At 40.6% G+C, this 24,028-nt stretch overlaps 1 protein-coding gene across 18 annotated transcripts in view; it reads right to left on the reverse strand.

Moving 5' to 3' along the window:
• The window catches only part of SYNE1 (spectrin repeat containing nuclear envelope protein 1), a 470,951-nt gene that overhangs the window by 15,906 nt on the left and 431,017 nt on the right, over positions 1-24,028 (reverse strand). For 13 of the 18 annotated variants that reach the window (XM_078447468.2, XM_078447472.2, XM_078447473.2 and 10 more), the window contains 10 exons: positions 17,797-17,984; positions 16,275-16,425; positions 12,390-12,572; positions 11,994-12,131; positions 10,497-10,688; positions 9,274-9,607; positions 7,032-7,100; positions 5,229-5,371; positions 3,252-3,378; positions 1,932-2,143 (listed from right to left, as the gene is read on the reverse strand). In XM_078447468.2, coding sequence (XP_078303594.2) covers positions 1,932-2,143; positions 3,252-3,378; positions 5,229-5,371; positions 7,032-7,100; positions 9,274-9,607; positions 10,497-10,688; positions 11,994-12,131; positions 12,390-12,572; positions 16,275-16,425; positions 17,797-17,984 — 1,737 coding nt within the window. The remainder of the gene's footprint in view (positions 1-1,931; positions 2,144-3,251; positions 3,379-5,228; positions 5,372-7,031; positions 7,101-9,273; positions 9,608-10,496; positions 10,689-11,993; positions 12,132-12,389; positions 12,573-16,274; positions 16,426-17,796; positions 17,985-24,028) is intronic. The other 5 variants (XM_078447476.2, XM_078447475.2, XM_078447474.2 and 2 more) reach the window with 2 other exon arrangements.

Below are 24,028 nucleotides of genomic sequence, written 5' to 3' on the forward strand. Positions count from 1 at the left end.
ATGAAGAGTAACTTTGCAGGAAGCATCAATGACCCTGTGCAATGAACTAAGGGGAATGATTAACTCGACTCACATCACAGGAGTTCAACAGCAGGGAATATTCTAGCATGAGAATCCCATTTCACTAGACCAGTGGTAGTCACAGTTGTGTGCAGAAGGATAAAATAGGAAACTTGCTAAGAAAGCAGATTCTCAGGCCCTAGCCTCCAGCTGTTGTGACTCGAAAGGCACAGATAGTGGCCCACAGGGTGAGAACCCTGCCTATGTCACAAGCCACATTCCTGTGATGGCAAAGAGAATGGACTGGGTATTTCCACAGCTAACCAATTTAGTTTGAGATCACAGAAAACTAGGCAACTGGCTTTTGCTTTACGCATTTCCCACAAATCTACAACTATTCTAAGAACTCATGCAGCACATGATTATGCATTAATAATTCAGTATCTGGGTACTGTTTAAACATCCTCAGATTAGTTAGGGTCAGCAAATCACATCTACGCCAGCTACATTTTCTTAGAAGTCCTCAACATTTCTGTTATGTCTCCAGCTTGTCTTAACTTTATTTTTCAATAGATTTTTAAAATGCAGTAATATAGATTCAGCCACAGAGATATTGTAAGATCAAGAGATATTGTGGAAAGATACTTGGTTATTCCACGGATTCATCCTCAGTAAACAGATAGGAAGGACTGGGAAGGCAGAGGGTGGCTCTTTCTTATCACACAAGCTGACTTTCAAGGTCTCACTTCTCCACCCTAATCTCACTCAGGTCTCCGACTCTGGCCAACATTTACTTCATCAGCTTTTTAAGGAGTTTGGTCATAGTGCACACTGCCTTACACTTTCCCAGAGAGGAACTAAAATAATTTAAGTCCTCTAGAGAAAAATGCATTTTATAATCCAGATAATGTAAATCACATCTCCCATCTGATGCTTCATCCAGAAACTGATGGGGCTAGTGCAGCAGCTGTTCTATATGAAGACATTTGAACAACAAACTTTTCTGTTTGACAACTTAAACCAAACAACAACCGAAATAAGCCACAAAAACGTCGCCCCGAAAGAAATAACGTCCATGAAACCAGTGAGACACAAAGGCAGCACGCTTAATCGTTGAGCCTAGAGAGCCTGGGTAACTCCATTCTAAGGAAGAGCACATCTTGATGTTCTCCAAACAAAACGAAAGGACTGAAGGAGCTATTAAAACGAAACTAAGCTCTCAATCCACAGTATTCTTGCAAAAGTCCCCACATATTAATGCATTTCAAGAGCTCTGCTAAGGAGGACCATTAAGACCTAGAGACAGAGCTAAAGAACATTACCGTGGGCACTGCACCCGTCCAGGCCAAAATCAAATGCCCGTGCCAGGTGTCTTACTGTAATTACTCCCATGGTTTCGTTTTGTTTTATTCGTTACACTGAAAATTCCTTCTGCCATCACTATAATCTGTTTCAGATGTTCTGCTGATTCCAGAATGCCGAATAATTTCAATAGGTCTCTGCAAACTCACAAAGATATGATCTTGGAGAGGAAACCATTCTAGCTCTAGAGATAGACCTGCAGGAACCTGGTCGTTTCCGTATTTCCTTTGAAAGAGGTTAAATAGGTCCCAGAGGTACCTGGATGTTTCGTGAACTTTTAATTGGTCATCTCTTAGGAACCAAGTCATTAGATCATACATGGTTATTTATGGGGGGGGGGGGGGGGGCTAGTTCTGCAACGTGGTGCATCTCTCTGCCCTTCCAAACCGTCTCTATAAATACTGACTTGGGATGCTGGGGGAGAGGAGAGCATCCCTGCTCATTTCTGTTCACAGCTCCCCTGCTGCTAGGTGACAGCAGGCCAGCCAGAGCTAGTGGCTTCATCGGACCCGGCGTCCCACGTGGCAGCTTTCTGGCTGGCCGCGCTGGGAGAGGCCAAGGGCAGCTACCTTGAGCTTTTTGATTTGGAGCTCGATCGCCTGGATGTCGGTGCTGAGCTCCAGGTGCTGCAGCCGCTCCAGCTCCTCCTCCGTCTCCCCCAGCCACGTCCAGATGTTGTTCAGGTCAGAGTTGAACTGCTGCCACTTCTGGAGGTTCTGCTTCATCCTCAGCTCCTTGCTCAGGGCCTGCGCCTGGATGAGTTCCCATCGGTCGATCACACCTGGTGGGACACGACACACACAGGATAGGGAGCTGTCTTTCTCCGGGCAGAATGTGTGGGAAAGGCTTTAAACATACACTGGTGGCTAACTTTAAACAGCAACAGAAAGAAAAGTAATTTTCACAGGGACTTCTGTTGTTGTCAGCTGTAAAAAAAAGCAAAACAAAAAAAAACAAAAACAAAAACACAAAACAAAAAAACCCCCAAAAAACAAAAAATAAAAAAATAAAAAATAAAAACAAAAAAAACCCAGTATAGTGGCTGTGTTTATCCTATCTGCATTTTTAAAAAATTTTTAAAATATTTTTATTTATTTTTGAGACAGAGAGAGACAGAGCATGAGCAGGGGAGGGGCAGAGAGAGAAGGAGACACAGAATCCAAAGCAGGCTCCAGGCTCTGAGCCATCAGCACAAAGCCTGACATGGGGCTTGAACTCACGGACTGTGAGATCATGACCTGAGCTGAAGTCAGAAGCTTAACCAACTGAGCCACCCAGGCGCCCCCATCTGCATTTTTAACCGTAATGTGGTAAAAAAAAACTACATAGGATTTAATACCATAAAGAGTTTTAGGAAGTAATAAGTGGTAATGTGCACAAAGATAACATTCAGTTGGTTTCTTTCTGCAGGAGAACTGGGAGAGCATACATAAAAAATGGCAGACAAGAGATGTTAGAGACAGAGCATTAAAATAAATGGGACGTGTGGGGTGCCTGGGTGGCTCAGTCAGTTAAGCATCTAACTTTGTCTCAGGCCATGATCTCATGGTTCATGAGTTCAAGCCCGGCATGAGGCTCTCTGCTGTCAGCACAGAGTCCGCTTAGGATCCTCTGTCTCCCTCTCTCTGCCCCTCCCCTGCTCTCTCTCTCTCTCTCTCTCTCTCTCTCACTGTCTCAGGAATAAAAATAAACAAAACAATAAAATAAAATAAATGTCATGTGGAAGAAAACACTGTGATTCTGTTGACCCCTCTATCCTGTCAGGAGATCACGGTAACACGGAGGAAAGTTCTCTAGACAGAACAGTGTGGAATGAGATCAGCACAGTGTAACACAGATGCTTCAGGTTCTTTTATTTCATTTTCTTCAACTGAGCACCACTCACTCACCAGCTGTTTGGGTTTCCGTACTGTTCAGGTTAACAAAGCCTGGAAAGTTCTCTTCTTCCTCCTTCAGTTTGTGTTCCAGTCTCCTCACGGAGTCTATGCTGCCGCTGCACTCACCCAGTAGTTTCATCTGTTAAGACAAAGCAAACAGGCCCCGTCACGGAATTCTCAGATTCCCACGACGGCAAGAACTTCTAGGGAAAATATCTTTCTAGTTCCTTAAAAAGGACAGTGGTTGTGTTTCACTGTTGTGTGTGGGGAAAAAAAAATCTGCTTAAAAAAAAAAAAGTCAAGTTCAAAAACATGCTCCTTAAACATAGGACATAGTCATATACACACAAGGCAATGCCTTGAAGATACAGTTTGCATACTTCCTTTTGCATGAGAATCCCTCAAAATCTCTTTCAAATTTCTGAATCAAAACAGACGAAAAAGCAATCTTGGATTTAAAACTCGGAGCTCTCAGCTGGCAACACAATGTATAATTTTTGGCAAGTTGCTTCTTCTTTCTTAAATTGAAATGTGGGAACAATAATGTTACCACAAATCTCAAAGGAACATTTTTTTGCATTAAATAATTAAAATACTTAAAAGCAGAAAGTACTATTAAAGCCAGCTGTTCATAAGAAAACTGAAGCAATGTTTAATAGGTGTTAAGGGAGTCAACTCTAACATCAAAGGGTAACTCCACATTTAATGTCATGCACAGTATTCAAAGCACTCCTCCTATACCAACCATAAGGTCACGTTTCAAAGCCTTTAACAAATCACCTTGCTTACTTGGACTATTTTTGATTGAGGTTGAGTATAATCTTAGTGATGTCAGCATGGTCACCATGAAAACTTATTATATTTAAAAAAATGTTTTTTAAAGTTTATTTGGATAGAGAGCACAAGTGGGTGAGGGGCAGAGACAAGGAGAGACAGAATCCAAGCAGGCTCCTTGCCATCAACGCAGAGCCTGATGTGGGGCTCGAACTCACAAACCGTGAGATCATGACCTGAGCCGTGATCAAGAGTTGGCCACTTAATTGACAGCCTCACCCAGGCTCCCCAAAACCTTATTAAAAAAAAAAGAGGTTCCACCATAATAGAAACAGGTTTAACAGGACAAACTGGACAGGAATTAAACTCAGGATTGATTACTCTTCTATAATTGTGAAGACATTAATATCACCAAAAATACAGGACCAGTTTTCTTCCTCGGTTTCAAAAAGTTGAGTTTTCAAGACTTAGGGAAATTAATTTTTCTTTCCTTTTACTTGGCAATCTTTTGGGTGTGAAAAGATGGAATAAGCCATGGAAGAGACTTACGTTTACATTCTCTTGCTCAAGTGTATACAGGAAAATGGGTAGTTGTCTGGGAAAAAGTTGGTTGGTAAGTTGAGCAGAGCAAATAAAGTTAATATATACTTTCCTAGGTGGGAACTTGGAGAACAGAACTTAGTAATATATACAATCTGTTGCCATCCTTTCCCCAAATCTTTCTTGTTAGTCAGATTTGTTTTCTCCAAAATGAGCATACTGACAACGGAGGATAAAAAACATTCCCAAGGCCAGTAAGTGAATCAATAAACCCCAGAGAAGAACTAAATAAAATCTCCGTGTTAGTAATCTATTAGCTAAATCTGCTGCTCCAAGGGTAACCTTGGCCCAAAAAGTATTAGCTGAATTTGGAAAAATGCCAATCACTTTTGGGAGCCAAAGCATTTTGTTGCTTTCAGTTAAATGGATCTCACTGAGGTCTGCGGGTAAAGGAACAGGCTGGTCATTGTAGTAGTTCAGTGGGTCTGAGAACAGACCAGTTTTACTCAAAAGGTAACACAGCGGGGCTTCGTTTTGTACCCCCAAGCCCGTGAGTTCAAGGGTGGCATGGTGCTTAGAGAGCTCAGAAAGCCCTGCGCCACAGACGGACCGTTCTTTGTCACACAACTGTCATTTCCAGGTACGTGTTGGGATCGCAAGGGTCAGGGTACTCACATAGCCTCTGTAGCTGGAGTCTAGCTCTGGTCCGGTGGGGGTTTTGCTGCGGATGATGTTTTCAGTTTGCTGCATCTGAAAACGGCTCTCATCCAAGGCTTTGTCTAGTTGTCGGATCTGTGACTCTAAGGCACTGGGGGCTCCTGCAGTGTGAAGCACAAGAATCTTTACACCCCTGACATTCATTGAGAAGCCTGAGAAATTACTTCAGCTAAGGTGGTATAGAAATGGCGTAAGTGTGGATAATTACCAAGCAAATTTAGTACTAACGTGTTGGTGAGTTAGAAGTTCAAGTGACCAGACCAATCAATGAATGCACTTGGCTACAGAGTCCCAGCCGACCAGATGTTGCAAAAGGACTCTGCACTGGGTTCTAGCAGCCCGTGTGTCTGCTCCTCTTCCAGCTGGTTCCCTGGAAATCTATATGCTGTAGCTGTGGCAAGCCTCTCCTAAAAACCTTTTGCTCCTCCAAAACCAGGAGACAACGATCTCTCGTGCTCTCTCTGCAGGCACTTAACACACAGGAAAAGATACAATCCTGTTTTCTTTCTGCATCTCAGTAGAAGACGGTGCTCAGTAGAAGACAGTCCCAGATGGCTGCACCGTTCATTTAAAGCAGGACTTTACGTTAACCAGGAAAAGACCAACTCAGGTTAGAGATGCGTGGAGATACCAAACTACCACTGGCTTGCTTTTGTTTAAACCTCAAAGCAAAACCAGGAGAAAGCTGAGATTTTAGCACTTGTATCTAAGCATGCTCTTAGTCATAGTCTGGAACTCCTGGCTCATTGCCTTTCAATGTAACACCTTTTTGAAAAGTTAGTGTGTGTGTGTGTGTGTGTGTGTGTGTGTGTATTATAATTTTTGGACTGAACGAGAACATTGATTGTCACAGTGAAGCTAACACAGGGTGAAAGCAGAACATGTATTAGTAAGCTTTATTAATTTGTTTTTTGAAAAAAAGGTCTTCTAAATACACCTGGAAGAGGTCTCTCACTGGGAGTCACGCAGGAAGTCACTGTTTGGGTAATGCTACTTTGCCTTCTGTCCTTTAGCTTTTCTTCAAACACGTAAGTGTAAACTAATAAGTCTGCAATTCCATATCATATCATTGTGCCTGAACCCTATTCTCTCCACCTTCCTCGAAATCGCTTACCCCGAACCATAGTTTGTCTAGCGCAACATTAACCAAAACTGGTTCCATTTTCCTTTATTTTGTACAGGGTAAGACTTACTAAACTCAATTATAATTTGTTTTTAGAGCCAAACATCTGGTCTCGCCCCTTGTCTTCTACGTGGCCCTTGAGATCAGGAGGATGAACGGCAGGCCTGAGACCACATACGCAGGTGGTGGACTTGGGACAGGAGCCCTGAGCCCCGACTGCCGAGGCAGACGTGAGTCTACAAGCCCTGGAAGTCACCAACTGAACCGCTACAGTTAAGCAGGGCGTCGGGCACAGAGGCTGAAGATGAGTACTTCCAACTCGATGTTCTGCTGTTCATGGGCATCATAGGTCTATACCTAATGAGACTCATTCTCATTGAACAAACTGAGAAGTTATTTTACTGAAACTTGATTACTGAAATCTTATTCTTGGTGTTGAGCCACATGATATCTGTTTTTTTTTTTTTTTTTTTTTTTTTTTGTCTGTTTGCTTCTACTGCAGCAGTAAGAGAAGAAGGTGGTCCCTTAACATGCTGGTGCCACAGGGCTGTGAGAGGTTCAGCAGATGTGCTCAGAGAGGAGGCTTGTTACAGGTGAGGGAGGGAGGCTGGCTTAGGCTCAGAGGGAGGCTTGCCTACCAGAGGTATTTCTGATTGCACTTTCTGTGAGTTTTACATAGGCCTCAGGACTTTCAGGGATCATTACATCTGCAAAAAGAGCACAGTCTAAGTTGACAGCTAGATTCCTGGTGGCAGGAAAATAACTCTCCTGGGGAAAAAAAAGGAAGTTAGTCATTCTAGACGGACAGCTCTCGAATACACAGAGGCATGTGAGCATGTTCACCAAAGGCTTCCTGAAATAAATCATAAGAGCTCACATTAAGAATGTTTTATGAGCCAAGCACTGTTCTGAGCATTCGTTTATTTTCGAAGAAACCCCTACAGGGAGCATGGAAGTCTCATTCCCCTTTTATTGATAAGAAAGCTGAGGTCCAGAGGAATTAAGTTACTTATCCAAGTTTCAGTGGCTGATAATCGGCAGAACTGGGATTTCAACCGAGATGGTCAGATTCTAGAGCAGCGCTGTCCCATAGAAATAGAGCAAGCCCATGTATGTAATTTTAAAGGTTCATTTAAAGAACCACATTAAAAAAAGTAACAAGAAACAGATGAAAATAATTTTAAGGCTTTACTTTACAAAACCAGTGTATCTGAATTATGTAACATGTAATCAACATAAATATTACTAATATTTTACATTCTTTCTCTGTGCCACGTCTTTGCAATTTATGGATTCCTGTAAGTACATTTGACACAGCAAATCCCAATTTTGCACGGTCACATTTCAGGGCTTGATCGTCACATGTGGCTGGTGGCTACGTACTAGACCACACTGCTGTAGATGAGAAATACCTAGTAGGCTATACTGTAAAGACGAAATAGAAACGAGGGAAATCATTTTCTTTTCAGACAGGATCATACCCTTGGGAATCCAAATGTGAACCATCAGAGTCAAGCAGAGACAGCCTTTTGGAAAATGCGTGAAATGCATTTACAACTGCTATGAACTGGCCTCTGATTATTTATTCTATTTTTACTTTCCTTACCATGTCCCTCTTTCTCTGTCCTTCCCTTCCCTCTGTGTGTTTCTTGGGGTTCTGTCTTTCTTGTTTTGCTTTATGCACTCTTCCTGGGTGATTTCCTCCATTCCTTCAGGGACAATCACCATTTATATGTGGATGGCCACCTAACCTGCATTTCCACTTCTAGAACTTCAGACCTATGCATCTACTGCTGGGGATTCCATTTGTATATTCTACAGTATCCCGGATTCAGGGTGTGCACAGCTGACCCATCACCTCCCCCTTTCTCACTGCCCTGCCCTCCTTTGACCCACAGACACCCATAACATTCTCTCCCTCTTTTGGTCCTCAGGGCCTAGGGCTCCCTGCATCTTTCACCAAGATGCCCAAGTCCGAAATTCTCCTCAACCCCAATTCAATCGATCATCGCTTAGGGACTTCTCATGATTTCTCACTTCCCTCTTCTTCTCTCCATCCCCAGTGCTACTCTTTGCTTCAGGCCACTATCATTTCTCTCCTCGATCGTAAAATGTTTCCAGCTGAGCTCTTCTCTAATGTTCTCCCTTCCATACAGTATTGAAACAAACTCTGTGACAATATGTATCTGATCATATCACTTCCTCCTTAGAGACCGACAGTGGCTTTCCAGTGCCTTCAGGAGAGAACTCCCTTCCATGGTGAGTAGGTCGCTTTATGACCAGGCCCCTGTTTGCCTTTCTACCTCCTCTTTGTCCACTCTGTGTCTCCCAACCTACAGCCTTGTCATTCTGGGCAAACTTCTGGTGACCAAAAGCACTGTGGCTAATCATAAAGCTTGGGCGGGCACCCTCTCCTTTCTTTCTCTGAACTTCACTGTGTCTATCTCACCGCCATTTACCTTTCTGGTCTCAGCTCAAGAGTCTTTTCTCAAAGCTCTGATTAGTCACCCCTTGGCTGTGCTTCTGTACAACCACATGTACATTACTGCCCTAGCACCAACAATTCACACAGCCATTTCTTATCTGTTTGTGTTCCACATTAGAGTGTAAGCTCTTTGAGGACAAAAGGGACCATGTATCCCCCAATACTTATAAAGTGTCTGCCACATAGTAAGAATGGAAGTGTATGTGGGATAAATCAATGGTCATGCCAAGTTCTGTATCTGATAAGCACATTAATATCCAATTATTCTATTTTGTGCAATTGGCTTTAACAGAAGAAGGAAGAAGATGATTCCGCTTAGCTTATACATTTCTAATCCAATATTCAGTCTTTTTCATTTTCTTTTGAGTTGGCCTATAGGAAGAGCTCTTTCCTACCTGATAAGCCAACAGCTCCCCTGAGGTAGAAATCTTTATCGTCTCCAACCTCTTCATCCTCAGAGGGCAGAGTTCTGGACACAGCAGACTCCAGGTCCCGACTGAGGTCATAATCATGGTCCCACTCCAGGGGAATTGAGTCCACACTGGCAGGGGTGTCTCGTCCCGACCGCTCGCTCCGCAGGGGCTGGGCGAGTGAGAGGGAGGGGTTGGAAGAAGGCTGGGGGGAAAGCACGCTGTCTGCAGAGGTGTCCCGCCAGTGGAGGTCCGAGAGAGCTGCAGAGTCATCCAGCTCCAGCTCCCGGTCAGAGAGGTCATGCTCATCATCTGGGAGCTAGAAATGCAGTCAAGCCAATTCCATTACCACAGCGGTCAGATGATGCCCTTACCACTTCTTGTTCTGTCTCTCACCTCATCAAGTCTCGGGGTTCAAGCTTATCTACCTCAGCGGGGGTAATTTGTAACTTCCTATCATCGAATACATAAGAATCTTCTGATCACTATTAAAAATGTCTTGTAAGTTAACCTACCAAAGCTCCAGTTTTATTACTGTTTACTTATTTAATATTAAATAATATTGGAGGCTACTTCAAATAATTGATATAAGATTAAGTAAGATGATGTAAATAAAGGCAGCCTTGTACCTGCAACATAAGAGACACACAATGGCCCATTTCAGGAACAAAAGGAAATTACTAATAGAACTTTGGCTGGTCCTCTTTTACCTTACATCCCAAATGCAAAATGCATTTTATCACAGAATATTCTGAATATTGTAATAATAACATCTTGTGATACGATCATGGTAGCGGTTAGGAAAATGGAAGAGAAAAAAAATTCAGCTAAACAACTTCATGAACAGAGCACCTGTTTACATGGCTCACTTTCATCTCCTGATTCTTCTAGCAGCTGCTTTATCTTCCATAGAAGATACGTGCCAGGTATTCTCTAAGTTTTTTACACATATACGAACTCATATCATGTCCAAAGGAATCCTGTCTCCAAGTAGGTAGTATTAGTAAACTGCATTATATGTGAGGACACCAAGGCAAGAGACGTGAAGTGATCTATCCAAGGTTATGTAGCTAACATGTGTCAGAGATCAGACTGGAACCCAGGCATTCTAGCTCCAGAGTCTGGCCTTTTACCCGCTGTACAATACTACCTAACTCCACGTAACTAATTTCCTTTCAGTTTAGGGATAATGAAAAAAAATTACATACAGGCAGGCGAATCAGTTTCTTATGGTATCTTTCCACGCGCCCGAAAACCTCCTGACAGTAACGTCGGAGTTCATCCAGTTCCTCCTCAATGACCGCTGCATCCAAGGGCTCACTCTTCTCTATAAGCTGTTCTCCTTGGGAAATTATCTGCTCAATCTTATTGTGGTTCAGTGAGATTTCCTGCTGGAAGGCCTAGGGAGCATAAATCTCATGTAATTTTCTATTGTTCACAGTGACATGAAATAATTATAAGATATGCATTTAGGAAAACCATGCAGGGGGATATTGAATTTGTCATATATGGTGACAAGCCAAGGGAATATTACTTTCTGAAGTCAAACATAAAAATTTTAAATCAGAACAGGAGTCAGAAATGGACTCGTCAGAATTCCACGACCAGAAAGGCGCCTTTGGCTAATAAAATTTACCACCAAGGACAGTGTGGGTAGAGAATCACAGGAAAAAACATTCAAACCCATCATAAAGTTGATAGCACTGGTTATCCCTAACGAAAAGCAATGGTAAGCAGTACGGTGCCACTGAAATAACTTTAACATTTTAGATAGTTATAGCAAATATTTTAATTTTGGATTTCCTGATCATATGTCAAACACAAGGTCTGAAGAGGAAGGGATTTGTAGATCCTTTTGTGAAGAACACAGTCAAGGACTCTTTTTAAAAAAATCATTCTTGATTGACAAAAAATTCAGAAAATACTAAATATATTACAAATGAAAAAAGAACATTACCCAGAGACAGCTACCATTAACGTATATACTTTTAATTATCAACTTCATTGCCAGGGTGTTAGGAATCTTGTCTGTTGGCTGTTGTTTTTGTTTCTAGCACTTTGCTTCTAGCACCTTCAAATAGTTTGTTTGACCTCCATGCTCCAAAGCGATACAACTTTCTCATGTGGATTTCATTCCACATGGTCCACATCCTTAGATGCCAAGTTAGTTTTTGTAAGCATATCTGACACGTTTCACAACACAGTTCAAACGCAGTGGCTAGTTAAAAATTTAAATAGGAGTGATATACCTTAGGAATAAGGAGCCCCCAAGAGAAGAGTGTTTTAACAACTTGAGTATTATGCAAGGCAGGTCGTGAAATTTTCTTCTCGAGACAGATTGTTTTTGAAGAATCATCATGTTGCCCATTAATTTTTAGTTCCAATAATAATAATCTTAATCATAGATTCTTAGGATGAAAACGTCATAAAATAGTGAGCCCTGATAGTGTGCCCAACCTGTCTCTTCACACCCTCCCCTTCCTCCACTGACTTCCAAATCATCTCACAAACAAATCAGTATTTTAAACCTTCAACAGGAAATTTCTACCAAGACGTAGTTGAATCTTTTCTTTTTAGACTCTGGAAGAATCACAGAACTTGTTACCATGCTCCTTTTCCCCAGTAGCCTTTTCTTCACAAAAGGATCTACAAATCCCTTCCTCTTCAGACCTTCTTCGCAATTTGAGAAATCACGACTACATTACCTTGAGTTGCTTTATTTTAGCTTGAACATCACACTCAGAAAAATGCTCAATATTAGTGAGCTGCAGATCCATTTCTGTCAGCCACACCAGAATGCTGTCCCGCGCAGTCTCAAACTCCTCACGCTGGCCGATGAAATGCTGGGTGTCAAAAGGAAACAATAAAAATTAAAGACCACATGCTCACATGGAGATGGCACCACCAGTTCCGATGTTCTTCTGGAAAGTCATTTTCTCTCAGCAGTGAGAACTCTGCGATCGTTTACCATTTCAATCGACTCTGGATACCACTCTTCCCGTCCCGATCTTACAAAATCACTGAGGTTATGTCTTAATGTGTTCACGTGGCTCAATCCTGTCCTCTGGGCCTCTAAGAGACAGAGAAGGCATGATACAGACCTTGAGTCTGCGCAAGATGGAGGTGACGCGCTTCTGCAGGTTGTCCCATCTCTGGTTGCCTTCGTGAACCATCTGCTTTAGGCTACAGGCAGAATCGGTGCGGTTCTCTCTGGCCAGGCGACGGTACTGCTTGTTGATCAGCTCCAGCTGGGTCAGGCTCTCGTGCACCTGTCGCTGGAAAGCCTGAGACCGTACAGAAGCATGTCAGAGAGGGCATTGGCGAAGAGCTCTCACTCCGTATGGCCTCATACTGCAGGGGCAGGGAAAGGACAATTTCATCTTTTTTTAAAAAAATTTTTTGATGTTTATTTTTGAGAGAGAGAGAGAGTGTGTGTGTGAGAGGGGGAGGGGCAGAGAGGGAGGTAGATGTGGAATCCAAAGCAGGCTCCAGGCTCTGAGCCATTGGCACAGAGCCTGATGTGGGGCTCGAACCCACAGACCATAAGATCGTGACCTGAGCCGAAGTCAGACACTCATCTGACTGAGCCACCCAGGTGTCCCCAAAACGGCAATTTCTAATGAGGGTTTACTTCCCCTTATTAATAAGCAGAGTAATATGACCAGTGTGGCTTAAAGGAAGGAAGTAGATCAAACAAAAATATGAAAGGAATTGGTAAATATTAATAACTATGTATGGATATATACAAATACATATACATGTATGATATACATATGTTCATATATTATAGTTTTTTAAATGATGAGCAGCTTGAAAAAACTTTCCCATGAAACATACTAATTACACAAATATTTATGTGCGCTGAAAGTTTCAAAAATTTCTGATGTCAATACTGAGCAAAGATGTCTGTAACAGAAATTTCTCTTTATTTGCTAAAGATGCAATCTCCTAAAGATCCAGAAACTGCCTCAATTCTGATGTCCATTAAAAAAACTAAAAACACTTCTTTGCAGAAGGTTTCTAAATGCAAGCTGTTATTAACTTTTAAGAAAAACAGTATAGTAAAATTCACGTAACCTGAGAGAAAAGTTTGGAACATGCTCTATTTATTTTTTGTTGTTCCCATGAATTATTCATTTTTTTATAAAACATTTTAGAGCTTATGCACCACCATATGCTGTAATGTCTATTTATTTATTTGTTTTTACAATCATTTATTTCTACCATGTTTTATCAATCATCCTTCATTCTTGGTACAGTTCACATATCTTGGACAAATTTCATAACCACACTATCACTTTTAATGATTAAAAGTTAGTTTTTAGGGGCGCCTGGATGGCTCAGTCGGTTAGGCATCCAACTTAGGCTCAGGTCATGATCTCACAGCTTGTGAGTTCGAGCCCCACGTCGGGCTCTGTGCTGACAGCTCAGAGCCTGGAGCCTGCTTCCGATTCTGTGTGTCTCTCTCTCTCTGCCCCCTCTCCCAGTCACTCTGTCTCCCTCTCAAAAATAAAAACATTAAAAAATAGTTTTTAAATGATTAAAATGTAGACCTCTTGTGTCTATTTATTTTTGAGGCTACCCTATGTGATAGTTTCAAGTTTCTAAAGGTAAACTCTTTCTTCTTTCTTCTTGCTCTCTGCAGTACAACATAGTTCTACCATTAAGAATCATTTGGCCAACATAAAATGAAGCTTTGTTTTCAAACTCATGTGTATGATTTATTAGTGATGTTTACCCCAACGATAGGCAGAAAATTGTACGATGAAGTGGTCTGAACTCCTCTAAATCGCCGAATTCTTCTTCCTTTGGCTCGTCACACTGTTTACTTTCTAGCACATCTGTGCCTCAGATATGGCTTTCCTTTGGAGAGTTGCTTTAAGAGACTTCATCTTAGGAAAGCTAATCTCCTATTCTACAAAACAATTTAAATGATTTCTCCAGAAAAGGAAGCGGTAAGGAGAGTTCAGCTTTTGCCATTATTGGGAGTCACAGAATATGTTTTCCCATTGGCGTGACGACAGGCACCACGGGTAGGTAGCCAGGTCCATCCCAAATCTGCATGCATTTGAACAGGCAAAGACTGCCCTCAAATTTTGTTTTGTTTTGTTTTTTTCTTTAGTTTATTTCTGTCTCTTAAGAACATTAACTAAAAGATAAATGATAAAATCATTTATTATAGAAGCTAACCATATGGCTAACTTTTGCCATAAAATCTGAGCGTCTAAAATAGCATCAGAAAGGACTGTACATAATCTGCTTAGTAGTATAAGCCAATTAGAGGAGGTTTTAACCTTTATGAAACACAGCATAATAAGATGGGATTACATGGATACCTCCCTAGCACTGGCTTACACCGGGAGGACCTCAACTCTACTGTATAGCTCACTGTGGTTTTGCACTAGAAGTTTTCAAAGGGAAAACATTTTAGATACGAAATTATTTTCCTGGAATTCAGTGGCAGAGTGACACATGAATCCATATTCAGACATCAGGATAACTCTTATTTATTTTACATAGTATTTGAGCATTTTTATAGATTCAGATATAGCTGCTCATCTATGACTCTTTGATTACAAACCCCACAAGCACAAAAACCAAACTTCATACTTACTCTAACTGGCCTCAAAAAAAGCCAGGTAAACTGACATTACAAGGTAAAAATGAATTCAGCTGGATTTGGCTGGATTTTTAGTCTTATTTTTTTTTATCATCATGATCTTATTTTTGAGAGAGAGAGAGAGAGAGAGAGAGAGAGAGAGAGCATGAGTGGGGCAGGGGCAGAGAGAGAGAGGGACAGAGGATCCAAAGCAGGCTCTGTTCTGGCAGAAGAGAGCCCAAGTCAGACGCTCAACCGACTGAGCCACCCAGGCACCCCTGTAGTCTTAAACATCTCAAGAAGCCTGAGGCAGAATTAGCAACCAAGAATGACTTTTGTAAGATTCATGCACCAGAACTTTGCTGTCAGTATCTAGGAGCACATATCTGCCTATCACTGGAACTGATGGAAAAAGAAACTTCAAATTGAAACATGGTGAACTTTAGGCTATGTCGGTTCCTCCGTGAAAATGAGAGGCAGGTGTTGGGGTATCACCATCCCACAGGGATACAGGAGACTGGAGATCACACAAACAGGCCAGATACTGCGGTCAGTTAGTGAACATTTCCTTCATGAATACGACTATATTGCCTGCTATTTTTGTCTCTATGTAATTGAAACATCTTAGTGACTCAAAAATGGCACTGCACTTCATTTGTCATTAGAAATGGCTTATAATTATCTTACTTAATTCTGGAGCCAACTCTACTTTATCCACGATTTAAAAATATATATACCTGGGCGCCTGGGTGGCTCAGTCGGTTAGGCATCCGACTTCGGCTCAGGTCATGATCTCACAATTTGTGGGCTCGAGCCCCATGTCGGGCTCTGTGCTGACAGCTCAGAGCCTGGAACCTGCTTCAGATTCTGTGTCTCCCTCTCTCTCTGCCCCTCCCCTGCTCGTCCTCGCTCTCTCTCTCTCTCTCTCTCTCTCAAAAATAAATAAACATTAAAAAAATTTTTTTTTAAATAAAAATATATATACCTATTCTCTAATTAGGTAAAACAAAAGTCAAGAAAATATATGAAGAGAGATTTTGATAGTATGAAACAACATCATATTCTTATCTTAGGTGGTTGATAGTGAAGAATTATGAAATAAAAAAATGCCAAAATCTCTTTTGGGGAATCATGATTTGTGTTTTGTAATAGAATTTCTTATCATTGTGACTTCATTTGTAATTGTTGATATTCTTAACTAAAAACCTCATTTCCCCCCTTCATTGCCTACTTATGAGGCAGTAATAAAGATGACCACAAAGTCATCACCCAGTTGTTCGAACAAATAATGTGTGGGCCAACAGTTAGTTTATGTCTTGAGACGCCAACGACTAGCTGGCTATGCTCATTGCAAAATAAGGATGAAATATGTGGAATTAAAAATCACCTCAAATTTCTTTAGTTCTTCCTTGGCAACTGTATAGAGCACCCCGGAAGAGCTGGGGAAGGCAGCTGTCCTTTCTGAAATCTTGAGCCAATCTTCAAAACGAGAATAATCGTCCAGAAACTTCTGCCACAATCGCCACGTCTCTTCAATTCTGAGACAGATAATGAAAAAACAGAATCTGATTGTTTGGGGACTGTTTATGCTCCAGAACCATGTTTGATGCCTGCGGCAGGGCTAAGAGAGCCCAAACAACCATCCGTTGTGCCAAACAATAACTGTGCCTTCAGCCAAATCTGACCAGAGTGAAAAAGAGACAACTGTTGGAGCTAAAATGAAACAGCTGTGTGTTTTGGTGTGTTTTTTTTTTTTTTTTTTTTGTACCCATCCTGCAGCTTTGGATTTGGAATTAGTCAAATTGTGTATTACAAGCACATAAGTGACCTGTGCTATATATGTGCAAGGGAGTTCAGAAGTACAACACCATGTTTACAGGGAAAACACACGGCCAAGATTCCACTGAAATCAAACTAAGGTCTGAAAACGCATTTAAGCCCAAAATCAAACTCACCCTCATCAAAATTAACCAATGACAGCAAGGCAAATAATAACTTTTCAAGAGTTCTCCGAACAGTACAGAAGATTACATGTTACTGTAAATCGTTATGGTAATTTTCTAACCCAACACTACTTTTTACTACCTTGAATTTCAAAGGTTTTTTTTTTTTTTCAAAGATAAGCTCTTTGTTTTATTATTTCATTTTTAATAAAAATAATATTATTTTTCACACCTCCAATTCTGTAATAACATACTTGTTCAGCAAGGGCATATTTTCATTTTTTTGAATTATATCTAAACTATTAGGTCAGGCATAGTTTGGCTTGGTATATTCACATACAGTAGTCCCCCCTTATCCGTGTGGGATATGCTCCAAGACTCCCAGTACATGCCTGAAACTGTGGACAGCACCAAATCCTAAATGTCCTTTGTTTTATCCTCGACACACATATGATAAAGTTTAATTTAAAAACTAGGCACGGTAAGAGATTAACCACAGTAACCAATGATAAAATAGAACAGTCATAACAATCTACTGTAATAAAAGTTATGTGAATGTCGTCTCTGTCTCTCAAAATATCTTATCATACTGCATTCACCTTCCTGTGATGATGTGATGACGGATGAAGTTAATGGAATGACCTAGGTGTTGGGACTAGTGTTAGGCTGCTATTGACCTTCTGACTGTACATCAGAAGGCGAGATCTTCTGCTTCTGGATCCCGCTCAACCGTAGGTAACTGAAACCATGGAAAGAGAAATGGGGGACAAGGTGGGGGGAGACTACTGTAATACCTGCATACCTACTTGTTTTCCAACTAAATGTAGAAGACGGCAAGTTGGGGAAACCAGTGCTATTTTTGGACATTGCAAACAAAAGGAAGTGGTAAGCAATGGATACTCTGGGTGGTCACTTTTTTCTTTTTGGTCCTTCCTCTGCCACAGCTCCTTGAACCTCCCAGCTTACCTGAGCCTCCTCTCCATGGACATGGCACAGATATTCCTCCACCGCCGGTCCAGGTTTCGCGTAGCCTGCTGGATGGAGTCACACTCCGCATCTGTGGCACAGGCGTCACAGTCGTGCAGCAGGACCTCACACAGGTTGAGGACAGACGCCACACCCGTGCTGTGTTTCTCGATGTCTCTCTGAAGCTCCTGTGGGAAAGGAGCCATGCTTGATTCAAGTACTCGGCTACAGATGCAAGGAGATGCGGCAGTATTCACTGACTGATGAATGGTTAGGCAAAACCCTGACAAACACCTTATTTCCTTGCATGAGGTTTCTTCAACTTCATTTACAAAATACGGCAACCGCAAAAATATGAGAAAACGAATCTAGGAAAATTCTGGCTAGGTTAGCAATGCCAAAATATAAATGGAACGAATGAAATAAACTACATTAATTACATTAAGAGTAAAACTAGCTTCTTCAGTGATTGAAAAGTAAATCTTGTCCCAGACAGATTACCACTTCCATTCCAATATATCGATCAACCAATCAAAGGAATACATGTGCTCTTATTAAGTACTGCCACTTAAGAAATGGGATTTCATCTCCAAAGATTTGCAAACTGCTTAAAACAGCTAATTCCACCATCACTAAAAGTACCATGATTTAAAAGATCTAGGTTCTCTTATCATGTATGACATCATAACATCAACAGCTTCCTCAGGGAGCAATTTTAAAGGTAGGGCAGAAATAGAAAGATGACAATGATAATCAAGGCACTGAATTTCCCCAGTATACCGCCACGTAGAGTCTTCATGTTAACTGCATAAAATGTAAATGCAAAATGTATGTTACTTTTTCTATTGAGCTTTAAAAAAATTTTAAATGTTTTAATTTATTTTTGAGAGAGGGAGACTGAGTGTGAGTGGGGGAGGGGCAGAGAGAGAGGGAGACAGAGAATCTGAAGCAGGCTCCAGGCTCTGAGCTGTCACCACAGAGCCCGATGCGGGGCTCAAACTCACGAACTGCGAGATCATGACCTGAGCCGAAGTCAGACGCCCAACTGACTAAGCCACCCAGGCGCCCCTTCTATTAAGCTTTTAACTCAATTTGCTCAAAGTATTTCATTATTAAAAGTGGGCTACTGGTAATTTTGCTTGCCCTATTCATCAAGGTCCTTACTGTGTTTTCCTTGTCTTTAAAACTATTCTTGGGTTTTTCCTAACTTTATTCTTGTTCTAATGAGAATTCCTCAACTTATTCAAGTAGCTGAGATTTATATTTTTGTGTGTATATTCTTCCTCCTATTTTTCTCTTTAACACGCCGTTACTAGGTCTTCTATGCAAATATTAGCTTACTGTCAAATGCAGTAACGGTACCTTTGATTAATATTTGGAGATTTTATGAACTAGACAGAAGACAGATTCTATAAAAAATATTTCTATTTCACTAACAGTCCTCTCAGATCTTTTACATTATCACTTTCAGTTATGGGGAAATCATCACAAGAACTGCTGGTCTAAAAAATATAAAATTGAACTCAATATTTACTCAAAGATGAAGACAGAGACGTCTGTGAATGAGATCACCAAGTAAATTTTAGGTGTTAAAGTGCCTTTTGTAGAAGGATATACATTTGTAAGTAGTGTTAGGTACATCAACATAATCAATGCATTTTAAAAGTTATGGCACTTGATTTAACTTCCCCCCAGTACTCAAAAAAGTACTTTCCAGCTTTATTGAGATATAACAGACATATAACGTTGTGTAAGCTTAAGATGCATGATGTGATGATTTGATGTATGTATATATTGTGAAATGATTACCACAATAAGTTTAACTAACATCTATGACCTCACATAGTTACAGTGTGTGTATGTGTGTGTGTGTGTGTGTGTGTGTGTGTGTGTTGAGAACTTTTAAGATCTACTCTCTCAGCAACTTTCAAATATGCAACACAGTATTGTTAACTATAGTCATCATGCTGAACATTACATTTCCAGAATGGATTCATCTTATAACTACAGGTTTGTACCCTTTGACAACCTTCATCCATTTCCGTCACCATCACCCCCGTCTTTGGCAACCACTAATCTACTCTCCGTTTCTATGAGTTCAATTTTTTTTTAGAGTCCACATATTAGTGAGATCATACAGCATTTGTCTTTCTCTGTCAGACTTATTTCACTTAGTATGATGACTTTAAGGTTCATCCACGTTGTTGGAAATGGCAGTATCTCCTTTTTTATGACTGGATAATATTCCACTTTGCATACATACCACATTTTCTTTATCCATTTATCAAATTATGGGTACTTAGACTGTTTTCATGTATTCACTGTTGTAAATAATGCTTCAATGAATGTGGTGGGTGGAGATACCTTTTTAAGATAGTGATTTCATTTCTTTCCAAAATCTACCCAGAAGTGGAATTTCTGGATCATATGGTAGCTCTATTTGTAATTTTTTTAGGAACCTCCATAATGTTTTCCATAGTGATGATACTGACTGACATTCTCACCAATAGTGCACTAGGGCTCTGCTCTCTCCACATCTTTATCTCTTGGTTTTTTGATAATAGCCATTCTAACAAGTGTGAGGTGGTATCTCTTTGTGGTTTTGATTTGCATTTCCATGATGATTAATGATGTTGAACATTTTCATGTACCTGTTGGTAATTTTAATATCTTCTTTGGAAAAATGCCTACTCGTGTCTGTTGCCCATTTATAAAACTGGATTATTTTTGTTTTGTTTTGTTTTTGTTTTTGCTATTGAGTTGTAGGAGTTCCTTATATATTCTGGATATTATCCTTCTCAGACATGTGGTTTGCAAATATACTCTCTGATTGCAGAGGTTGCTTTTTCATTTGGTTGATCATTACTTTTGCTTTGCAGAAGCTTTTTAGCTTCATTTAATCCAAATTGTTTGTTTGTTTATTTATTTTTTGGTTGTACTTTTGGTGCCATATCTAAAAAATCATCTCCAAAATCAATGTCAACAAGATTTTCCCCTGTGTTTTCTTCTAGGAGTTTTATGGTTTCAGGTCTTCCATGTAAGTCTTTAATACATTATTTTGAGTTAATTTTTGTAAGTGGTATAAAATAGGGGTCCACTTTACTCTTTGGCACGTGAATGTCCAGTTTTTCCAAGATTATTTTTTGAAGAGACTATCCTTTCCCCATTGGATATTCTTGGCTCCCTTGTCAAACATTAGTTGACCATATATGCATGGGTGTATTTTTGGGCTCTCAATTCTGTTCTATCAGTCTATGTGTCTGTTCTCATGCCAGTATCATACAGTTTTATTATTCCTTTATAACATAGTTTGAAATAAATAAGTGTGATACCTCCAGCTTTGTTCTTTCTCAGGATTGCTTTGGCTATTTGGGATCTTTTGTGATTCCACATACATTTTAGAATTATTTTGTCTATATCTGTAAAAAGTGCCACTGAAATCTTGATTGGGGTTGTATTGAATCAATAGATAGCTTTGGCTGTATGCTCATTTTAACAATATTAATTCTTCCAATCTACGCACATGGGGTATCTTTCCATTTATTTGTGTCTTCTTTAATGTCTTTCATCAGTGTCTTAATAGTTTTCAGTGTAGAGATCTTTCAGTTCCTTGGTTAGATTTATTCCTAAGTATTTCATTGTTTTTGATGCAATTATAAAGGAATTGTTTTCTTTTTTTCCAGGTAGTTTATTATTAGTGTACAGAAATGCAACTGGGGTGCCTAGGTGGCTCAGTCAGTTGAGCATCTGACTCTTGATTTCAGCTCAGGCCATGATCTCATGGTTCATGAGATTGAGCCTCTCATCAGGCTCTGAGCTGATGGTGTGGGGCCTGCTTGGGATCCTCTCTTTCCCTCTCTCTCTCTGCCCCTCCCCTGTTCTCTCTCTCTCTTTCAAAACAAATACATAAACTTAAAAAAAGAAATGCCACTGATTTTTGTATGTTAAATTTGTATCCTGCAACTTTACTGAATTTATTAGTTCTAACAGTTTTTTTGGTAGAGTGTTTAAGATGTTCTATATATAAGAATATGCCATCTACAAACAAAGAAAATTTCATATCACCCTGTCTGATTTAGATGCCTTTTATTTTTTTTCTTGTCTGATTACTCTGGCTAGGATTGTGAGTACTATGGTGAACGGGCCTGGTGAAAGTGGGCACCCCTGTCTTGTTTCTGATCTTAGAGGAGAAGCTTTCAACCTTTTACCACTGAGTATGATGTTAGCTGTGGGCTAATCATATAGCCTTTATTATGTTGATGTACATTTCCTTTATATACCCACTTTGTTGAGAATTTTTATCATTTGAATTTTGTGAAATGCTTTTTCTGCATCTATTGAGGTAATACTATTTTTATATTTCATTCTAGGAATGTAAAGTATCACATTTATTTTTATATGCATATGCTGAACCACTCTTGCATCCCAGGGATGAATCCAACTAAATCATGGTGTATGATCCTTTTAATGTGCTGTTGAATTTGGTTTGCCAGTACTCTGTTGAGAATTTCTGCACCTGTATTTATTATGGATATTGGCCTATAGTTTTCTTCTCTTATAGTGTCCTTATCAAGGTAATGCTGGCCTTATAAAATGAATTTCAGAGTGTGCCCTTCTCCTCAATTTTTTTTAAGAGTAAGAAGACATGGCTTTAATGTTTGGTAGATTTCACCTGTGAAATCATCTGGTCCTGGGCTTTTCTTTGTTGGGAGGGTTTTGATTACTGATTCTGCCTCCTTACTCATTATGGGTCTGTTTATATTTTCTATTTCTCCCTAATTCAGTCTTGGCAAGTTGCATGTTTCCAGGCATTTACCCATTTCTCTCATGATCCTTTGTATTTCTTGTAATGTCTCCATTTTCATTTATAGTTTTTACTTATTTGGGTCCTCTGTCTTTGCTTTTTTTGGCTAGTCTAGCTAAAGGTATTTCAATTTTGTTTATCATTTCAAAGAACCAGCTCCGTTTTTTTAATCTTTTATGCTGTTTTCCTGTTCTCTATTTCATTTATTTCTGCTCTAATCTTTCTTATTTCCTTCCTTCTGCCAATTTTGGGTTTAGTCTGTTCCTTTTTAGTTCCTTGAGGTACAGTTACTTATTTGAGATTTTTTCCTTCATATAAGCATTTATCACTATAAACTTCCCTCTTAGAATTGCTTTTGTTGGACTCCATAAGTTATGGTATGTTGTGTGTTTCCTTTTTTGTTTATCTCAAGATATTTTTTAATTTTCCTCGTTTTCTTTTTTGATCAGAAGAAGTGTGCTGTTTAATTTCCGTGCATTTGTGAATTTTCTAGCTTTCTTCCTATTCTCAATTTCCAGTTTCACATCACTGTAGTTGGAAAAGACACTTTATATAATTTACATTTTCTTGAATTTGTTGAGACTTGTTTCGCTGGCGAGGCTCTGCGATCATCGCTAGTTGGGTGAGGTCACAGACTGTGCTCCCTAACAAGGCAGTGCCTGGTTGGACTCTGTGATTAGGTACAACTACAGGCTGGGCTCCACAATCACTCCTGGTTAAGTGGGATATCAGGCCGTGCTATCAGACCACATGGTGCTACCGGCTGGACTCTGTGTTCAGGTGGAGCCATAGGCAGGGCTGTAGGCTATGCCCTGGAATTAGGTGAGGTGATAGTCTTGGCTTTGTCATCAGGTGGGCCACTGGCTGTGTTACCCTATTGGGCAAAGTTACTGGCTGGGCTCTCTGATAAAGATGGACATTCAGCTGCATCACAAAGTGTGTGGGGCTAGAGACTATGCTCCGTGGTTGAGCTGGGTCACTGTCCAGGCTTTCTTGTCATGTGGGGTCACAGGCTATGCTTGGTGGTTGGCTGGAGTCACGGCTAGGCTCCCTGCTTGAATAAGGTTGCATGCTATGTTCAGCAATCAGACAAGGCCATAGGTTGGATTCCACTGCTGAGTAGGGTTACTGTCTGGGCTCTATGGCTGGGTAAGGTTGTAGGCTGGGCTCTGTGGCTGGGCAAGGCTGTAGGTTGAGCTCTGAGGTTGTCCAAGGTCACTGTCCAGACTCCCTGATGATGCAGGGCCAGAAGCTATGCTCAGCAGTTGGGTAGGGCTCCTGGCTTGGCTCCCTGCTCAAGCAGGGCTATTGGATGGATTCCGTGGCTGCCTGGGTTCTCTGGCCAGGCTTCCTGGTGGGGAAGGATGAAGGCTATGCTCAGCTGTTGGGCGGAGCTAGGAATTGGCTTCCCTACCCAGGTCAGATGGT

The sequence above is a fragment of the Panthera onca genome, chromosome B2 (genome assembly GCF_046562875.1).
Source record: "Panthera onca isolate mPanOnc1 chromosome B2, mPanOnc1 haplotype 2, whole genome shotgun sequence".
In the NCBI taxonomy this organism is placed as follows: Eukaryota; Metazoa; Chordata; class Mammalia; order Carnivora; family Felidae; genus Panthera; species Panthera onca.